Genomic DNA, 21,578 nt, shown 5'->3' on the forward strand with positions numbered 1-21,578 from the left:
CTCTTCTGAGGCAACGGTCTCCTGCGATGACATCTAGCGGACTCAGGGGACAGCCCATGATATCGTGTGCTGTCTTCACCACCCTCTGTAGGGACTTTCTGTCCATGGTTTGTCAAACCAGCGTACCACACCGTAGTACAGTATGAGAGAAATCATCAAGTGCTGTCTAACATTGTTCTTTTGCAAGACCCTAAGGAAATGAAGTCTCTGTTGGGCCTTCCTAACCACCTGGGCTGTACTGACCTTCCAAATAAGGTCTTCACTAAGATGGACTCCCAGGAATTTAAAGGAAGAGACTCTCTCCACACAGCCCTCCCCAATATACAATAGGGCTAGCTCCCCTCTCTTCCTCCGAAAGTCAACACTATCTCCTTTGTCTCGCCAATGTTTAGGTGCAGATTGTTCTCTGAACACCATGTGGATACCTTTTGAACCTCCCCCCTGTACACAGATTTGTCTGCCTGTAATTAAACCTATTATGGTGGTGTCATCAGCAAACTTAATAATTGCAGTAGATGGGTCAGATGAAATGCAATCATATGTATACACGAATACAGGTATGGACTTAGAATGCATCTCTGTGAAGTGCCAGTGCTGAGCTTCAGGGAGGTAGATGTAACAGCCCAATCCTCACTATTTGTGTCCGATCTCTCAGCAAGTCTTTAATCCAATCACAGATGTTAGAAGAAAGGTCCAGGTCCCTTAACTTTCCGATGACAATGTCTGGAAGGATGGTATTGAAAGCCGAGCTATAATCAATAAACCAGCATTCTGACATAATTCCCTGGTCTTTCCAGATGACTTGCTCCGGTGGAAAACATGTTCTAAGATGTTGAAAGACCAATCTCTCGAAGCATTTCATCACTACAGATGTTAATGCAATGGGTCTATAGTCATTTAGGCAGTGAACTGCTGTTTTCTTTGGGACTGGGATAATGGTGGTCGCTTTCAAACATGATGGAGCACAAGCGGTTTGCAGAGAGATGTTAAAAATTCTCGTCAAAACCCCTGCTAATTGATCGGTGCAATTTTTTACCACTATTTCCAGCACCCCATCTGGGCCATCAGCTTTGCTGGGATTCACCAGCCGCAATGTAGCTTTCACTTGATGGTCATATAAAACAAGTGGCTGTGAGTTTGTAGGCTGGCAGACAGGAGCCGAGATATCTGCTCTTTTTGCCTCATAGTGGGCGAAGTAGAGGTTCAGCTCCTCTGCCAACATATCATTGGCCGTGACCATGTTCATCATATTGCCTTTATAGTTGGTTAGGTGCTGCGATCCTTGCCACACTTGTTTTGTATTGTTCTCAGCTAAGCTAAGCTAAGTTCTCAACCTTGAGCTTATATTGTTGCTTTGCCGCCTTGATGCCTTTCCTAAGCTTTATTCTTGCCTCTCTATATGTCTTCATGCTCCCTGCCTTAAAGGCTTTCAAGAGTGACCTAACTTCAGCAGTCATCCTGGGTTTGCTGTTCCCATCTAAGTACTGAAAGTCAAGTCCTACTGAGTACACTGGGACTTACCCACAGCTAAGTACTGTAACTTACGACACCACTGACAAGTGACAAATGAGATGCAGCACAGAATAGGTCACCTCCTTCCACTCACATCTTTAGTGTACCAACAAAAAACCCTGCAAGTTTTGTACATACAAGAACAGAAAAGCCCTTTCTCAAGTTTATATATCTATGCAACACTCCAAAGGAGGAAAGTATGGGGAATTCCCTGAAGTGACAAGTCCATTATAGAAGGCTGCTACATTATTATTATTATTATTATTATTAGTAGTAGTAGTACTTTACGGAGGCAAAGTCTCCCTACCACCTGCACCATGATTCTCCTTGGCAAGGAATTTCTTGTGATGCCCACTAACATTCTGCTGACTGAAAAATCTTGCAGAGATGCTGTTATTTGTAATCCTACACTGATCATATTTCACAGTCCCAGAGAAGAATCTTTGCCTTAGGGTTACCATCTGGATGCTTTCGAACCAGCTCAATGTGTGAGTTTCTCAGTTCCCACTCTTGTTTATAACCAGGCATTTTTTGAGCCTGTTCAAGTCTGTCCACCCACTGCTTCTAGAAAAAATGGCAAGCCTAGTTTGCCTCCAGCACCCTCGGCTTTGCTGGAGAAAGTAATTCATGTTGTTCATTTGCCAAGCGAGAATTCCTGATCCTGTCAGTTGGTCTCTCTCAAACAAATCACACATTATTGAATTACAGTAATATAGAGTTATGCAATCAAATACAACTTATAAGCACCGAAACACACATACACTAAAAAGCCCATGCGGTCTGTCTACCACTTTATTTTCTATTTCCCTTGTTCAACTTGGCAGTTTTAAGCAACAGTACTTCCAAGTCCCCTGTGCAGTGTTAAAATTTATTCCTACTTTTAAATGAAATGTGAAAGCAGCCAAAAGAGCAAGTATTATACACTTCTGAAGTCAACAACCATCCGTGACAATTAGCAATAGCAATATCGTGTTATTTCCCCCTTTGAGATTAAATGCCCTCAGTTTCAGCAAGTACTTCAAATTCTCTGCACTATGAGAATTGTCTAGATTGTAGAGTCTAGACACATTGCCCCTGAGCCACATTACGTTTTCCAATGTTAATTGGAAAAAGGCTAAGCAGAATTTGATCAAGTATGCACAGTTCTGAGAATTAAAAGTATATTCAGAATGTTGATTCTTTAGTTAAAATGGCTTCATAGACATCACAACACCACTCTCTTGTGCAATACAGAAAAAATACATTCAGAATGCCAAATCCTAACGGAGAGTGAAAGGGGATGTTTTGCTTAAATATTCTGCACTATACTATTAAGGCTGGTATTTTTTTGGCAGGCAGCTTCCTACAAAAATAGTCATTTAATTATTTGGAAACCCAAGCTACCTATTGCAGCTAAATTTTTTTGCACTCTAAAGTTACACTTCTAAGTTCCCACAATGCAAATACAAAGTACATGTGCAGATCTGAAATCCAATATAAGGTAAAATAGAAGTTACTGCACATCTTGGTGTTTCCTTCCTCATGGCTATGAAACAGCAGGATATATGCCAGCCTCAGAATCAAAATACTTCTTATAAATAAGATACAGCAGAGTGTTCTTTCACACACAGTGGGAGGAAATAAGCGAGATACAGAAACTGTACTTGTCTTCTGTGCTACTCTGTCTATAAAACCATGCTAGATGTCTCTGTTATATAAACTTACACCAGTGTTTATAACGACCATGGATTCCCCCAAAGAATCCTGGGAATTGCTGTGTGAGACATCGCTGCAAATTCTCTGAGAACTCTACTGCTCACAAAACTAGTTTTCAGGGTTTGGTTGGGCAGCAAACCAAGTTGAGAGGTGTGAACAGGACCCAAGAGAGAAGTGCCGTATTTTTTTGTGTATAAGACAACCCCCCCAAGAACTAATAGGCCGAAATTGTGGGTCGTCTTATACATAGAAAGCAGAGGGGTGATGGGTGATTGGTGGCAGCAGGCAGCAGGAGATTGGCAGTGGCAATTTGGCATGTGTTTGGTTGGACGTACAATCTGCTGTGGTTGCATCGATTGGGCAAGGTGGGCTTTTAGTGGACGTGGTGATGTATTCAATTTTCAGTTGTGGGCAGCCCCTGTAGAGCACTTGGCGGTGGTGACCCCCCCAAAAAAGCTCAACAACTCTGGGCAATCTCCCCCCCCCCAAGCTAAAAAAAATAGGGGTCGTCTTATACCTGGGGGCATGTTATACACGGAAAAGTATGGTACTCTTGGTTGCCTAAAACCAAACTGTCTCCCCCTTCCCTACTTCTTTCAGGCCTTCATGAAAACACCCCCACCAGAAAAGTGGTTTTCCTGTTCTATAAGACTATATAAATCAAAGAACATAACCCATTAGAAGTGAATAGTTTTGACAATACAGGTTACTGTATGTCTGTATACTGTATGTTAAGAGACTCTTAAGAGGGGTTGTGTATAGAAGAAACAGAAGACACTTACAACTGGTGTTACCACCTTCTTATTTAGACATCTGATATTGAGGAAGAGGTTGAACAACAAAATACAATGGAATCTGAGTTAAGATGTTTCACATGCATTACAGTAACACCAAAATGGCTGAAAATGATGCATGAAATACCTATTTAGATAAGTAGCTTAAGATATAATAGTAATGTTTTTGAAACTTGAGCTGGGTGAAAAAAGGGGAGATGAGATGATATAGGTTACTGTGACTCTAGACTTCTCAATTCCAACTTGCAATCCTAGGTTCCCAAAATGATTCCATAATTACTATTTATATTATATTTTTAATATATTAATAACCTTCAGTGTGCCTGTTCTAGAAATCCTGTGAAATGCATCACTATCATTCTTCTGTTAAAGATGAGAAGCTGATGTTCAAATAGTTCAGAATATAGTCTGGAACTTGTTTATGGTAGCCACTGGGAGAAGTAAAGTACTATGCAGGGAGGCAAAACCCCACCTTCTGTCCAATGGGAAACCTATTTAGGGACTGGTGGTGGGTTGCTGTTTATTAACTTGTCTAAAAACATTTTAGAGTTGGGGAACCATTACTATTTGTTCTAGGGACACAAAGTAAGTCCATTACAGAGACAGAACCTGATCCAACAATCCATCAATTGGATTGTTGGTATTGGAGGTCAATATTAACACTTACCTGCAGAGCAGGTAGTACATTATCATTCCAGTGTTCAGGGGAAATCTATATTATTTGAGATTTATGCAACAGGCAGCTGCAGGAAAGTACGTTCTCAAAGGGAGTTAACAAGTTACCTTAGAATAAAACAGAGGTGTATTCTGTGCCCTTTCAACAACTGAAGAACAGTAAACAGCTGCTTTTCCATCTGGTGATACTACTAACAGGCTAATGGTATTTCCACTACAAAACAAAGGACTCAGCCATGATCAAAGCCACCAGCAAGCATCTCAGGACAGTCAGAACAAGAAATATCCAAAGAGGATTTCGTTCCAAGCAGAGTTAATATTATTCTACAACACTCCTCATAGTGAAGGTAAAGCGATGATTTTCTTATTATGCCAGTACAATATTAAGCCATGAAATTTCTTGCTTGAACAGGATTAGCTGCATACCTTTATGGCAGAGCTAGGTTAATGCTCAAAAGAATGCATTCATTTTCAGTGGAAATTCATAGTGCTGAAGATTTATCCTTCCCTCAAATGTTTGCATAACATGAAGATTAGCTGAATAAATGTGTGATTATTTCTCTCCTGGGACCTCCACAAGGACACGTCTAAAATGCATGCTACTAAAAGGGAAAAGGTGGCTTGACATCTTGCCAACAGGGTGAACCACGCATCCAATATTCCATCTTGTAATTTGGCCATGTGTTAGGAACCTGGTTGGATTTTAAAGGCAGCATAATAGCATTTTCAACACCAACTAAGAAGGCAGGTTAAAGATCATCTCACAGAGAACATATAATCACCCAGATAATATGTTATTTGGCAATGTATAAATAAAATATAAATCTACAAATAAGGCGGCATTCATACAGAAAACCTGCCTCTAAGGGGGTAAGCGGGGTAATATGTACACTGCCACTGGTTCAGTGCAAGTGCTTATTGTAAGCAATTACAAGGGCTGGGGGGAAAAAACGGGGAAAATAATAAAAAACCCATGGTGCCTCTAGAGTTTGCAGTGAAGACAAGAGAAGTTTACAGTTTGTCTGAAGCAGAGGGGCTGTAATCCAAGCTTTACGTATTTGGTGCAATTTACACAGCTGTTTTTACAACAGACTTGTAAATCGCCTTGGGATAAAAGCAGGAGGAGATTCATAAAACAACAACACCATGGCAGGGGCATGGTTGCCACTCCCTGGTGGGTTTTGAGTCAACTGGGTTGGAAATGCATAAGAAGAGGTCATCACAATGTGGGTTGCCTGGTCAAGTGGGCAATTCTCAAACCAGCCCTTCCCCTCTATCAGGGCTGCTACAATTTCTGTGGGAAGTAACTGCCTTATCAGTGGGGAACCAGTGCCCCCCCCCCAGAAGTTGTTGGACTACAACTCTCATCAGCCCAAATCAGCGCGGACAAAAGTCAGGGCTGATGGGAGTCATGGTACATGGTGCAACACAGTCTAGAAGGCCACAGCTTCCAAGCTCTGCTATAAATCTTCAAAATAAATATATTTTACGGGGTAATTAATTTCCAAATATTTGATGTCCAAATATGCAGATTATGTGTGGATTTTATGTTATTCAAAATGATACTGATCTTTGGTGAGAATGAGATTCAGATAAGACTATAAAGTCCTAGATGCCTGCATGCTATCCTTGCTCCTTCTAAAATTTAATAGAGGGTAGCAATACGTTACTAGTGAGCATTACTACTGGATTTACAAAGCAATCCTGTGCATGTTTACTCAGAAGCAAGTCCCATCAAATTTGAGGAGGGAGACTCTCCACCACTAAGTGTGTTTAGGACTGCAATCTAAGTCAAGATTTTCCAGCAGAGGCTCAGCACTTCCACAAAACATTAACTCCAGTCAGCAAAATTAAATCAACACTCGGCTGGCACTAAAAATTGGAACACTACAAACAATTTATACCCGTGCATAATGTTGCACTGTAATTTAAGCAGACAAAAAGGGGAAAAGGGAAAGGACAAAATTGTTTCTTTACAACTCATCTTTACAACTTAATGAGATGGAAAAATTCCATTAAAAGGAACTTTAAACATATTATACTCCCCATCTCCGTATTCAGAAAATAAAATGTCATATCCTAGCTAATATGAATTGAATGGTATTATCCGTCTGATTTGGGTTTATATGAAAAATGTCCTTTATGGGAAAGGGAAGAACAAAGCACCTTGAATTACCACACTGAAATTTGAGAAGAGAATATGGGTTAACTTGGCAGTAGCAAGGGGGGAGGGGAACACTCCTAGGACTCTTTATAGTCCAAGGCACTGGTATGTGCCACAGTTTGCAAAAAGTCAAAACCAAATATTATATAGTGCCCACTGTCGGTGCACATGCATTCAATGTGCCTCATTTGTTTTGCCTTAAGTTTGTAAAAATGCTGGATTTTCTAACATGGTAAGCAGATGCCAGGAGCTGCCCTGACGGTCTAATCAATTCAACCAAAATCCCAGACTGTGTGGGAAATTCTGCTTTAGAACTGAATGCAGTTTGGCCTATAATCCACTGAAGCATTTATGGTTAGCTGAAGTGGACTCCTCGATCCAAACTAGATCCAAACTAGGTCCAAACTAGATCCAATGCCATTCATGCAACTGGAACAAGTGGGAAGTTTAGATCAGGTCCACAGTGTGAGGCAAAGTGCAGAATCCCCCCTAGCCTGCACATCCAGGCCTCTGTCCATATGAGGGTGCCCACAACCGCAATTTATTTTCTAGAAAGCCACTGCTAATTGCATGAATGACGTCATATACCTAGTAAAGTCCTCAGAAGAATCTCCACTGGCTACCAGCCAGCTATGGGGTTGCCATCTTCTGGCAACCATGTTGGCCATTTCACACTTGACCAAAGCCAAAACTCCATATGGATGCAAAATAAAACACATATTTAGTGGCAAATGACATAAGGCTTCTTTTAGGTTTTTTTTAAAGTTTTTAGTATACAAATATATTAAATAAATGGCAATATGTGATTTTTTTAAAGCACCAATGATGAATGCAGTCTAACTTATCTCTGCTTTGCAGTTTGAAGAGATAAGACACAATGTTTAGATGAGAGTACAAGCCTTATCTTTTAGCAACATTACATCAGTTATTGGCTGACCTTCAAAGGACAAAAACAAATGCAAAGACAAAGCTTTCCGTAGTAAATTCATGCTCAAGTCCTGGCCCAATGCTATATAAATGGCTATTTTAAACCTGCCTCGCTAGGAGGCTAGAATCCATAAGGTTGGCATGATGAAAATTGCATTATAAAGGGTTCACCCTATATAGAATCATTGCCACTAACCCACAACTACTTTCTGTCCTGCATCTACAACTACCATTGCCTGTGATCTGGGAGACCACTACTTCTGCAGCACAAAGCATACCGCTCATGGGTGGTAACCAGCATATGGACCAAAATTCTCAATGAGGATGATTTTGAGATACTGAAATAGTGAGAGTGAGTGTCCAGTTTAGCAAAAGCTACTGTTCCCTTTAAAAGAACGAATACAACATTTTAGCATTTTCTTTTTCGTTCTCTACTGCAGAGTCCTCTAAGGTAGGGTGCTGGGGGAGGGCAGGTTAACCCTTTCCTTCTGCAGTACAAATCCCCAAAGTTGCTATTTGTTCCAATATAGATCTCTGTATGTCTCCTCACAGAATTAAAAATTGTGAGTGGAAAATTGGCTTTGATGGGTCACATATCAAACAGGTGCGCTCTCCCTTGCAGCTGCACCAAGAAACTCCAGCAGGTTAAAACTTACAAGTGATTTTTTTTTCATTTCTCTGGTTACAAATAGAAGTTATAGCTATAGGACCAGAATCCTAAATATCCTTCCTTATGAGGTATTTTGAATTAGATAAGTGGGATTTACTTCTGTGCAAATATAGCCAATTAAAAAATTGTTTATTAAAAATGTAGTTATTTCACATGGGAGCTCACAACATTTTAACATAATTCAAGACCATTAGGGTTGGGCTGAAAAAGCACTAGACCTATCTTTTCTCCTGCTGGTCTTGTTAGTGTCACATTTTCATTATCTCTGTCCTATAACTGCTGTACCAGAAAGTACATCCACCACTCCAAATGTCTTTTCATCCAGTTCAATTCTAAAGAAGATAAAAGGGAAGTTCCACCTCTTTTTGTGTAAGCAGAGACATCACCTTGCCAACAAAGGTCCGTATAGTAAAAGCTATGGTTTTCCCAGTAGTGATGTATGGAAGTGAGAGCTGGACCATAAAGAAGGCTGATCGCTGAAGAATTGATGCTTTTGAATTATGGTGCTGGAGGAGACTCTTGAGAGTCCCATGGACTGCAAGAAGATCAAACCTATCCAGTCTGAAGGAAATCAGCCCTGAGTGCTCACTGGAAGGACAGATCGTGAAGCTGAGGCTCCAATACTTTGGCCACCTCATGAGAAGAGAAGACTCTCTGGAAAAGACCCTGATGTTGGGAAAGATGGAGGGCACAAGGAGAAGGGGACAACAGAGGACGAGATGTTTGGACAGTGTTCTCGAAGCTACCAGCATGAGTTTGACCAAACTGCTGGAGGCAGTGGAAGACAAAAGTGCCTGGCGTGCTCTGGTCCATGGGGTCACAAAGTCGGACACGACTAAACGACTAAACAACAACAACAAGTATCTCATCACTAAGGAAATTTGAACGGTGCTAATAAAAATTTAAATTGGAGAGTAGCTAAAGCAATGAAACTGGTGCAGCATCCTCCATGCTTTTTTAAAAAATTTTTTGCTATAGCATTCATTTAACAGAACACCAGAAGTTATCAGCACATTTCTAAATGCTATTTTATTATCTTTTGGGGGAATTGGGGGGGGGGGAATCATACAGCAGACTAGGAAACAGACTGCATGAGAGCAGTAAATTACTTATAAATAAAATATGGTGACAGACTTCATCTTCTATGCAGTAGGCAAACAGCTCTCTGCTTGTAAAATGCAAATAAGTTGTATTTAAGGTCTGGCCAGCTGATGAGCACTGCGGTAAGAAAAAAAACCAACCCCCAAAATGAGACCCATTTTCTTGGGCTTAATGTACTAATGATTCCTAACTTTATTCATTGGATTGCTAGGGATATCCACTTAAGAGAGGACCCGTATGATTTTTGTAAAAAGTCATCACAATGGGTCTACAAAAGAAGGAGATAGACTAATATTTTGAAACAGAAAGGAGGGTAACTGGCAGAATAAAAACTGCAGATACCATCAAATCTCTTAATTTTGGCATTTAATTTTCCTTGCTTGTAATTAGGCTTTCAAAGGCTAGCACCGATGCGCTGAGTGGTGTCAAAATCAATGCCACATCGCTGATTAAATCTGAATTAAAATAAAGCCGAGATAAGCCCAATTTTTCACACCATCTATGTAGAAGAATTTTATGATGCTGTTCCACTAGTTAGGATTACATATATTCTCACTCTACAGAGGTTTCTATTAGATAACTTCAAATAAGCCATTTATGGTGCAAGCTTATTCATGTTTACTCAAAAGAAAGCTCCATTGACCTAAGTGGATCTTACTCCCAGGTAAGTGCACAAAGAATTACAGCCATCTTCCAAGCATATTCTTTTCTATCTTACCTTAAAACATTTATAGGCCACCTTTAAGAGTAAAACCTCTCCCAAGGCTGCTTTCCACCATAAAATATTAAATACAATAAACATTATCACGCACTAATAAAACCAGCAGAAAAGCAAATACATCTCACCCAGAACACAGCTGAAGCCAAAGTCAATCATAGCTACAGCCAGAGACTATTTGTTTTTGAACTAATTTGTGTTCTTTAAAAACAACGAAGCATCCTGCAATTATAATTACACATAAGTAGTTTGTTAACATTCTGTTACTTAATAATGTATTAACATTCCGTTTTCCTCCTTCTTAATGGTTTGTTTTATTTACACGCATTAACTAATTATTTTATTAGAGGCGTAAACTAATTAGGTTTAAAACAAATTAACAGGAGTTATGGAACAAAGGGAATGGCTCGATTCGGAATCATGGCAAACCACAGTGAAGGAAGCTAAGGAATCAGTCATGATTGCGCCAGCCCCAGATCAGGAGCCAAACATGTTAAAGGCAACTGGGTGACTTAGCATTGCTGAAGCAATCACCATAGATGACAGCGACATGAAAGGGCAGACAAAAGCTGAATGCAGAAAGGGCAGTAAAAGGATACGAAGTTCCTCAAGTTTAGAAGGTAATTCAGTAGCATCACAGAATTCAAATCAGGATGAGAACGACATCTGAGTTAATGGAAAATAAAACTTCCTGGGTTGGGTCTAACTAACACAGAAACTAAAAAAACACGAACAGGATATGGACAGTGCAAATTACACCCAATAAAGAAGAATGGATTAAGCAAAGTGATGGAATATGCTGAATCAGCAAAGTTAACAGCTAAAATAAGAGAACTTAATGATGATTGCTTTATTGAAGAATGGAAGCCTTTTCTGGGTTACTTAAAGAAATATTATAACGTGATGAAACCGTGAGCAGGATTTGAACTATAAACAACAGAGAGAATTAGGGATTACTGTGTTAGGGTGCAGCAAAGGGATAGAAAAGAAGAACATCATGGGAAATGGGATGGGAAGTCGATAATATGAAAGGAAAATTCATTATGTATTGGAACTTTATGTGCAATATGTGGAAATTTTAAAAAAGAAACAAATTAGACCCTTGACTTGAACAGAAGAAAACATGCTCTCTTGCAGTTCCATCTGCCCTGACTGGGGTATCTTAGATTAGAAGCCGAGGGTGTTGCCAATAACAGTATTTCTCCTTAGGTGCAATTTAGAGAGACTGGTTGCCTTAGGTCACATCTATGCACTGTTCATTCACATTATTTTGTACATTTGAGTTACATCCAAGAGATCAGGGAGGGCAACTGAAACATCTGGTGGAGCATCATGGAGCATCAAAAAAAGTATCCAGGGGAAAAAACACAATAGAAAAAGATAAAATAGCCCTTCCTAGGGTATAAAGCAGCTATATATAAAAGAAATGTGTGTGTTGTAATCCATAAACTCGTTTTCATTGAATTCTGCAGCAAGTCCTTGCTCATTTCGGTGGACAAACAACATTTTTTCCTCTCTGCACTTTTCTGGGCAAGAATAAAGCTAATGTGGAATTGCTGTTTTGATACCTCAGCACTTCTCAGTGCTACTCTGAAAGTACGAACGACTAATATATGTGCACAATGCGCACCAGAGAACGGGAACAAATATTCATATTTATGATTTGGCTTTTTCTTGCCAACAGGCTGTAAGCTTGGTTGCTTTGAAATGAGAGAAATTTCCTAACACACATTATTAGTGCAAACTGTATTTGTGTGTAGGTGGGGAGATTCAGGTAAACCTCTGCCAACTACTTAGACATTACTCTTCTACTGTGAACATCCCAGTGGAAAGTGGAAAGGCAAGCATATAGGTAAGCATTTTGATAAGCACCTCTATAGCACAGTGAGAGCCAGGTGCTGGTGTCCCATAGCTCTGTGGCAGAGCACATGTCTGTGTTGGAATATAGCTCCGTTCCACCTTAAAAAGGGAACAGGCTGTTGTGTGTTACATGCCTGTTTACTTCCTGCTCGCTGGGAGTTTCCGTTTTGTATATAGCTTTCGTTCTGGCTGTTTTTCCTGGACATGGAGGCAAGCAGTCATGTTTTTCCTTTGTTCTGATCTACGTTGAATAAAGCTGTAAATATGTTCTCCTGTCTGAATCTTCCATTGTGGAGACTGCTAAAAGGATGTGAATGAGTCTTAGAATGTCTCTGAGACTCATGTCGCTAATTGACTGATACTGTTCCACGGGAGACCGGTGATCGTCCGGAGATGATTGGGGCCTGCCTGATGGCTCCGTCTCCCTGGCAGTATTCCAACAGTCTGTATGTAGGCAGTCCTGTGTTCCATCCTTGCTATCTCTAGATAAAACTCAGAAAGAATCTTGTCTGAAACCTTGTAGTCACTGTCAGCAAGTGTTGTTGCAGGAACCCCCCCTCCCCCCGAATCATTCAGTTTGTACAAACACAACACATACACACTCATATGCAACGCTTCATTTAATGAAACTTCCCTGAACGTACCAACACGTCCGCAGTGAGCCCTACCCAGTTGGCATGCCAAGCTTGATGGTCCTAGACAGAAGATCATTACACTCACAAAGGACCTGCATATGGAAGTGGATTCAGTATGGACTGAAACAAAGGACAGTGACCAGCCCTTCCCTCTGGGGGCAGGAAACAGTGAACTCCTCTTTATCCTCAGGAATGTAATCATGGGGAGGGGGAAAGGAGGAACCGGACAGGTGACAAGACACTCAGGTTACCACCACAACTCCTCCCTGAACCCCCCCCCCCTTTGTGATGTGTCAATGATGTAGTCATGATGTAGTCTTAGGGGTGTAGCATGGGGGATTAGTAGCTAATAAAAGCTGGGGTCTTCTTTTGTTCAGGGCTTCCATCTTGTTTCACCAGGTGGCAGGTGGGAGTCCTGTCGCGACAGTCTTCAATAAAGACCAAGCCTACTGGCTGCTGTTTTGCTCTGGTATTCCTGGCTGGTGCCCTTGTTTTTTGTCCAAGGGAGCCCTCAGATTTCTCCGTTAACAGTGTAAACACTACTGATGTAGATGTTCCAATGGTCTGACTAGGTATACGACAACTACGGTAATTACATTCCTAGAAGGGCTCTAAAGATGCTTTGCTATTTCTATTGTAGAACCATAGAGTTGGAAGGGACCACAAGGATCACCTAGTTCAACCCCTTGCAATGCAGGAATCTTTTTGCCCAACGTGGGGCTCAAACTCATGACTCTTGAGATTAAGAGTCACATGCTCTACTGGCTGAGCTATCCTGCAGGGCTTGGTAGAGTATAGAGCTGCTCTTTAATATAAAGAAACTTACTAAAATGCCCTTATCAAATAGTTTTGATGCAAAATAAGCTAAGCACCTCTAGTTTAAAGATAGACAAACTGTAAGGGAAAAAACACCCCATATTGCCATCATTTAAGGATTTATTATTATTATTTTAAACACCCTCAGTGTTAATAAAATGATAAGGACAAAACATGTACTTACTGGAAAGAACTGTAGTGAGGAAGATATAGTCAGAAAAGGAGATCAAACCGCATTCTCCAAGTGCATAAAAGATGCTGTCCTCATCTGCAAACTTTTCACGTTCCTGGGAGATTCTCTATTTTAAGCAATCAAAAGCACGATGTTCCCAAGAGAAGAAAAATAAACTCAGTTTAAAAAGCCAGGAGTTAAAACAAGACCACATCTTTTACACTTTTAATATTGTTGCCTCTACCCATCCCTTTCCCTAAATAAACCCCCTCCTATTGTCATTCTAGATAACTTTTCCAGCCTTTAAATTTGTCAGTTGTTTCTTGAAGATTAAGATAAGAATCAAGCTTTATTCTCTATCTTACAACACACATTTCAACCCAGAAGAGTCAACTCAAATGGCACCTCACTGTTCCCTCCCACCAGCCTAATTGTTTGCAAAATGCTAAGGTATTCTAAGGGCTCTTTATTGCCATTCTTTATATAGTAGGCACAAGGAATTTCACTGTCAGTTTCGTGTTTCTGTTAAAATAAAAAAAAGTAACATATTAGTACTTGGGATTGAGGGCCCCTGCTTTGAATAAGCAAAACAACAACCCTTTCAGCAAAGTTTCTTACAGCAACTACTTCAGTTGCAATGCAGGTTTGATACAGACCCAAGGATGCCCCTCTCTGAACCATGGTAATTAAATTGGGAGCAGGCTGCAGGAGTTATGGTAAACAATGGTTTGGGTTACATGTACACTGATACAAACCATGGTTAATGCTAACCATGGTTCTCCTGAAACTAGAAATTGTAACAATGGCATGAAGTAGGTTTGCAGAACATAGCTTCATGAGTTAGTCTCAACTGTTGTTTGCATCACTGCACATTCAATGCAAAACCCTTGTTAACCCTAGAAATGGAAAGGAGAGGAAAAGTTGCTACAATGAGAGAAAGAAGTAGGATACACCTATGCTTCACTCCTGATCTCCGCACCATGGTTAAGATATCAACAACATCACATCTGAACTGGACTTTGGTGAAATAAAGCACACTTATGGTCATTGTACTGCAGACCACACAAGTGTTCTCCCTTTACCCTACCACACATACAAGATAAATTGCTGAACTCAAGAGCGCTAAACCATTTTGACAACTGAAGATTTAAAGGCTGAAAAGTATGCACAAAGTGGGTTAGAGGTTGGGTTCTAAATTTACTAGTTCAGAAGTATTAAAAGACATCTCATACACACACACACACACACACACACACACACACAGGAAAGAAAAGTATTAAAGGACGGAGTGGAGTTGTGGTTAATGTGTATGAAAACATGCAGGCACAGAAGCACCGAAATAGCAAGCTTAAGTTTAGGAACAATACTAGGGAACAAAGAGAGACACCACCAACAGCACACCAGGGGGCAGTTATACAACTGTCCCCTATCTGTTACCTCTGTCTAGCGAGGATCCCATCATATACAAGATAAAGGAAAGACAATTTGTTAAGCAATGACACTTAAAGCACATCGAAAGCACATCAAAAACATTGCAGCATCTTTTGATCTGTTACTTTTGAAGACCTAAGGAAAATTTGGAGCAATTAACCAGTCCTGGTTACTGTATGTTCTTAATTAAGAAATGTAGACAAGAGCCCCAGGAGACACCATCTCTTGAGGTTCAGATGCCTATGAAGGTTTTCATCCCAGTTCTGTCTTGCAAAGCTCATTGTATTTAAATTGGAAACAGTCCATTGAATTTAGATAAAAGTTAGGCATTATCTGGTCCGCAAAGTTACAGCGGAAAACAGTAATCACACTGATTAAAAACTGCAAGTTCTAATTAAAGCCAAAATCTACTAGGCTTACACAAATGTGCACACAGTTCTTATTTTGTCAATGAGAGACTGCAAAAATGTCAAATGAGAAATCGTTAACAATAATCTGAAACATTTAACAGTGCAAACACTTTTAGGGAATATCAGAATGCATCCTAATGCTAAGGGTACATTTTCAATAAACAAATGGTTTTTGCCTTACCAATACCATTTTGATACTGCTTCGAAAACAAGTAACATTGTGAAAAAGTTTTACACGGGCTCATAATTAACTTATTAATTATGTTAATGCTGTATATTTACTTCTTTACCTGAGATAGTTTGCAGATTTTGCATCTTTTATAGCATGTATTTAAGTAACCAATGCAGTATTTATGATCCAAGTAACTCCCATTTTAACACCAAACGTTAGATGAAGACTATGTGCTATCAGTGATATATGGGAATACAATCACAGTATCACACATTTGGACTACGAGAATTTCAGGACCCTGATGTTTATCTTAAGATTAAAGTTCTGGAAACATGCATTTATGAACAAATTCCAGTGTTCTATTTTTTGGGGGGGTGGGGGAAGGTCTGGGATCTCTTTAGATAAACACAAATGCATGGCCACATCAAGAAATCGCTGACGTTCCCCCCCTGGATGGCAGACCCCGTGCCATTTGACAAACTACTTCCAAAGCTCCCGCCTCAGTTTCAAGCAAGGTTTACCATGCAGAATGGAAGGCTGAAATTCAAGAAACTCTTGTAAGGCCCCTTGGACACATGGAACTAGTCCCAAGGTTCCTAGGATCCAAGCCAAGAATTTGACCCATCCATATTGATTAGCCATTGCTACTGCAATTCACTTTAAAGAAGGATCACGGCTGTGATTGGTTGGACCTCACATTCTTAGATGAGGCTCTGGGCAGATTTCCCACAATGCAATTAGCTTGGCATTCCCCCTCTATTTTATTATGTATCTTAAAGACTTAAGAATTTAGACAGTTATGATCCTAAATAGACTTAACTTACCAGTCTCCTTTCCAAAAGGATTTTCTCATAAAGTGTATTTGCTGATTTAGCAAAACCATTGTGTTGTTATCGTTTTTAAAGGGGGTGTAGTTTCAAAATTAAAGCATTCAAAACACTTTCAACTTCCATGTTGCACTTCTAGAAAGTTTACATGTGAATGAAACTTAAGGGGAAACCACCTCAATAATTATAATACACTTTCCTGTTCTGGATAACTTTTAAAATATACATAGTGAATGCGGGGTGGGGGGTGGGGTTGGTTAGAATGGGTTAAATCTATTTTACGAAACCATTAGACTAGGAAAAGAACCATATTCACCCAAAACTATTGAGAATTTTTTTAATGTCAGACTTCCACTGGAATTCATTATAGAATTTTCCCCTGCACTGAGAGCAATAGCTATTGATAGATAATTAGTATTTAAACATGCAAGATGCACATTTGTGTTATAGTCCTGAATACCACTGAGTGAGCTTCCTATTCCCTCTGCAATTCTGTATATTAATTCTACAGGCATAAAATCAATCGCTCAAGTGCACTCCATTAAAATGCATCTTCTCTTGTGTATAAAACTGAGTTCTATGAATCTCAACACCACCCTCCCCCAATGATATTTGCTGCTGCTCTTTCTTGCTGCACAATGCGTTGTTACATTTGAAGGAATCCAATGCAAGGTATTTAAAAAGCAAACTCAACATGCAAATGGAGATAGGGGGAAAAGCAGTAAGTGGTATTTTGTTAGTGTTAATATACCAGCCTCCTCGCCTTATCACCAGTATGAATAATATTAAAATAACTTCAGCACAACCCTCACATGGTATGCCCTTTTTGCAACTGGATGCTAAATTAATTTCCAGCATCCAAAGCTAATTTAGTTTATTTGTCAAAATTAAGAAAGGAGTAAACACTTTATTATATGAAGCTCCCACTTGCTTTGGATATATTGCTCCAAAAGACCCTGGCTAGGAAAGGCAGTTTAGCCTACTGAAAAATGATGAATTAATCAAATCAATAGGGCTTGTTCAGAGTGTTGATCGAAGTTCACAACTCAGATAAGGTGGAGAAAATGCACAATTCATTAGGACAGAGATTATTTACAATAACATTTCTGGAGTTGAGACATCCTGTTAGCCACAAGCATACAAGGCAAACATAGAGACTTCGGCATACTTCAGTTAAATATATATATATATATCACCACAAGCAAGAATATGCATATACAGAAGAAGTGAACAATTCAGTTTCCACCAAATAGATTTAGTCCATCGGCTAAGTGAACAATCAAAGCAATGCTTCTTGCAGATGTTGCTGTACATGAACCATGCAGGAGAAGTGAATAACTATGACAAAACAGAACAGCCCATCTGTCAAAAGGACAGCAAGAAAGACTGTGAATACCCATTTTGCCCAATGGGTTGAATCACGGAAGGCAATACTTCTACGTATTTATCTTCCGGAGTACTATGATAATGTTGCATCTAATAAAACAGAAAAGAAATCCACATGTGTGCTATTGAATTCATTTCAGAAAGTCATGATATGAGGGGAAATGTTGCTAGGACTGGCCCTCTTTGAGAATGAGGTAGGACAAATGTTTTTCTTTCCATCCCTAAGAACTTGGAAGTACAGGAGTTCCTCTAGCTTCCTGCTTATGTTGGAAGAAAGAAACAGCAAATGCATTGTCACAATAGCAGAAACCTGTGGGTAATTCTACACTGGGCATATTTCACAATCATAGGATCAGGCTTACTGTCTGGACCAGGGGTAGGCAAACTAAGGCCCGGAGGCCAGATGCAGCCCAATCGCCTTCTCAATCCGGCCCGCGGATGGTCCAGGAATCAGTGTGTTTTTACATGAGTAGAAAGTGTCCTTTTATTTAAAATGCATCTCTGGGTTATAGGAATTCATTCATTATTTCCCCCCCAAAATATAGTCCAGCCCACCACATGGTCTGAGGGACAGTGGACTGGCCCCCGCTAAAAAAGTTTGCTGACCCCTGGTCTGGACCATTCAAGTCAAAAGGAGTTAAGATGTTTACAGAAGGGGAAATGGATCCACCCACTCACGTACCGTATATATGGGATATTCTGTTTTACTTCCTGTATCCCTATAGGTCTAAGGGGCATTATACCATGTAAAACCATGAGTCCATCTTGCCCTGTCTTATCTAGCTATACAGACTAGTAGAGGCAACCCAGGGTTTCACTACTTAAATATTCACTGGCCAAACAGGAGTTGGTAGAGATGCTTTATTGTTTCTATTCATGTGGCTGTTGAAAGGCAAGATAGATAGATGTGTTCACTTGAACAAAGAAATATTTGCAGAGACAGTGTCCTCTGTATTGAGGAAGAAAATGCCTGACCTAGTTTAAAGTAGGATTGCCACTTTTAACTCAACCAAATTAATGACAGCCAGGTCCACCACCACATGAATGGAGCAATATGAGGATGACACCCGAAGGCCTTATTGTAAAGCACAGTCAAGTGGTTTGACTTCTTAGGATTACTGAACACCGGCTAAAAAACAACAGCCCACCAATGTCTAATAGACTGGGATCTTCCTACCCAGCAATTTCAATTGTCAGAACAGATATAACATGGTGTTATGGGCTGGATTCAACTAAACAGTTGTGCTAGTGACAGCAAGCACAAGTCCTGTTAGTGGAACAGGGCTTCACCTCCACACTGTGCGCCCCCCAATCAGCTTGACAAGGGCTGTGGGGGTGTGGGGGATACCTCCAGAAATTGTTCCTTCTGAAAAGCAAATAATGTTTGCACTGATAGAACACATGAATCTCCACAGCACTGTCCAATCAATAATGTACTCTGATTTATTAGTTTGTTTTTAAAACATACTTGGCAGAACACATATTTGAAGTGGAAGGCAAGACAGGTGATAGTTCTGGGGTGGGGATATCTGGCCTTCTGAGAAAACGTGAGTCAAACTTTGCCCTTAATATATGCTTTTGACTCATAGTTCCCCAACTATAAACACACTAAAATTATAAGCAGGTGGCAATCTTAGTTCAAAAGTCACTAGCATGAATTTCAATAGCTTGGCTAAACCCAGAATAGTACTTTGCTCAGTAGCATTTGTGCACCCCAGTTAGACAATTATTTCTCTGTTAAGTCATGTAAAACTGACCATTGGTATTGCGACATGAAAGAAGGAGGTGAATGTTCAGTGATGTTATCCATGCCACTAATGCTTATGCTTCAATACCATTTTTCTGTGTGTGAAAATAAGTGATAATCTTAAGCAATCATTGCATAGCTTCCTTCTCCAAATCTAAACAATATATGCTACAGAAGTTTCCCCTCAATTCTTAATAATTTGGATCTCATTGTGCATTCTTTCAGATTAAAGAAGCTGTATAATCTTTTTTCTTTTCTTTTTTTTGCGGGGGGGATGAATGCTTAAGATTCTGTGTGTTTTGAGTTTGCTGTAATGCCATTCTCTTTCAGTCCCCGTTGACCACATCCAGTTTTCCTAACTGCACAATATTACAGAATTCGATGTTCTTTCCATTTCATTGGCAGCTCAGGCAGCTAAGCACATATTTGGGAATAGTTTGCATTCAACTTAATGTGAATTGTTCCTGAGTAAATATGCATAGGAGTAGGCTGAAAAGATCTGGGAGAAAATAATGTATTTTAAAACGTTAGGTCTTCACTAGTTCAGTTCAGCGAAGACTTGCCAGGAAAGAGGCATCCCAAGTTTCTATAAGCGTGTTTAAGAAGAGACTGCATCTTTACCTGTAACGTCTTACTAAAGAGTGAACATCCATTTCTGCTTGCTACTTGACTAAACACTAAATTCAGGCAAGGAAAGCAGTTATCCTTTCCCAAGAAGATGCATAACACCTTTTCAATTAATACACTGTATCATTTAGTAATTCATACAGAGAGACACCTTAAATGTTCCTCTGGCTCCTTAGTTCTGTGATGCGATGTGATGTTTTAATGGGTGTTAATTAAAATGTGTTAGCTAAATATTTCTTTAAAAAATATCACCTTTTTGGGGGACTAGACTTTGCCTGTGCAAGTACACTTCATGGCCACACTTGGATAACTACCGTATTTTTTGCACCATAACACTCACTTTTTTCCTCCTAGAAAGTAAGGGGAAATGTCTGTGCGTGTTATGGAGGGAATGCCTACGGGTGGCATGCCTACGGATTTTCCTCCTCTAAAAACTATGTGCGTGTTATGGGCGGGTGCGTGTTATAGAGTGAAAAATACGGTATGTTTATTGTGAAAGGAATGAGTCCAAGCAAAGCTCAGGCTTAGGCGCCCCCCTCACGCCCATCCAGTGTGGCCAAAGGGACACGACTGGAAAACTTTGTTTCCAGTTTCATTTAATCATGGTTTAGTGCATATGCTTTGAACCTCCATTTCCTCCAGCCAGCATGGCCAATGTTCAGGAAAGATAGGAACTGTAGTCCAAAACATCTGAAAGACATGACATCTTATTGATCTTATTGCAAAAAACAAACAAAGAAACAAAGAAACACAACCAAGTTTCAGAACCCAAAGTTTGGACCTGGTTTGTTTGGACCTAGGTTTGTCCCTATCACAACTTGCAGCCATTACATATCATGGTCTACTTGAGTGGTTTTAACTCTTTTAATTTAAATTACAAAGTTTTTAATTAATTTATCTCATTTAATTAGACAAACTTATGTTTAGACAATGGTATGTTGAGATAATCGTATCAGTTTAACAAGTCAAGATGCAAGCAAACATTTTTGCCTATGTGGCACAAACAATCGAAACCAACAAGAATATAATAATAATAATAATAATAATAATAATAATAATAATAATAATAATTCATTATTTGTACCCCTCCCATTTGACTGGGTTTCCCCAGCCACTCTGGGCAGCTTCCAGCATATGTAAAAACACAGTAAAACATTAATCTTTCAAAAGCTTCCCTATACAGGGCTGCCTTCAGATGTTTCCTAAATGTTATATAATGATCCTTAACATCTGATGGGA

The 21,578-nt window shown here is 39.8% G+C and overlaps 1 protein-coding gene across 1 annotated transcript in view; it reads right to left on the reverse strand.

Annotated features, from left to right (window-relative positions):
- Window positions 1–21,578, reverse strand: part of MICU1 (mitochondrial calcium uptake 1) — a 123,250-nt gene that overhangs the window by 46,324 nt on the left and 55,348 nt on the right. Inside the window, exons 6-7 of the mRNA XM_081863583.1 lie at window positions 13,752–13,866; window positions 1,037–1,212 (exon numbers count right to left, since the gene is read on the reverse strand). Coding sequence (XP_081719709.1) covers window positions 1,037–1,212; window positions 13,752–13,866 — 291 coding nt within the window. The remainder of the gene's footprint in view (window positions 1–1,036; window positions 1,213–13,751; window positions 13,867–21,578) is intronic.

The sequence above is a fragment of the Podarcis erhardii genome (genome assembly GCF_964252035.2).
Source record: "Podarcis erhardii genome assembly, chromosome: 5".
Taxonomy (NCBI): Eukaryota; Metazoa; Chordata; class Lepidosauria; order Squamata; family Lacertidae; genus Podarcis; species Podarcis erhardii.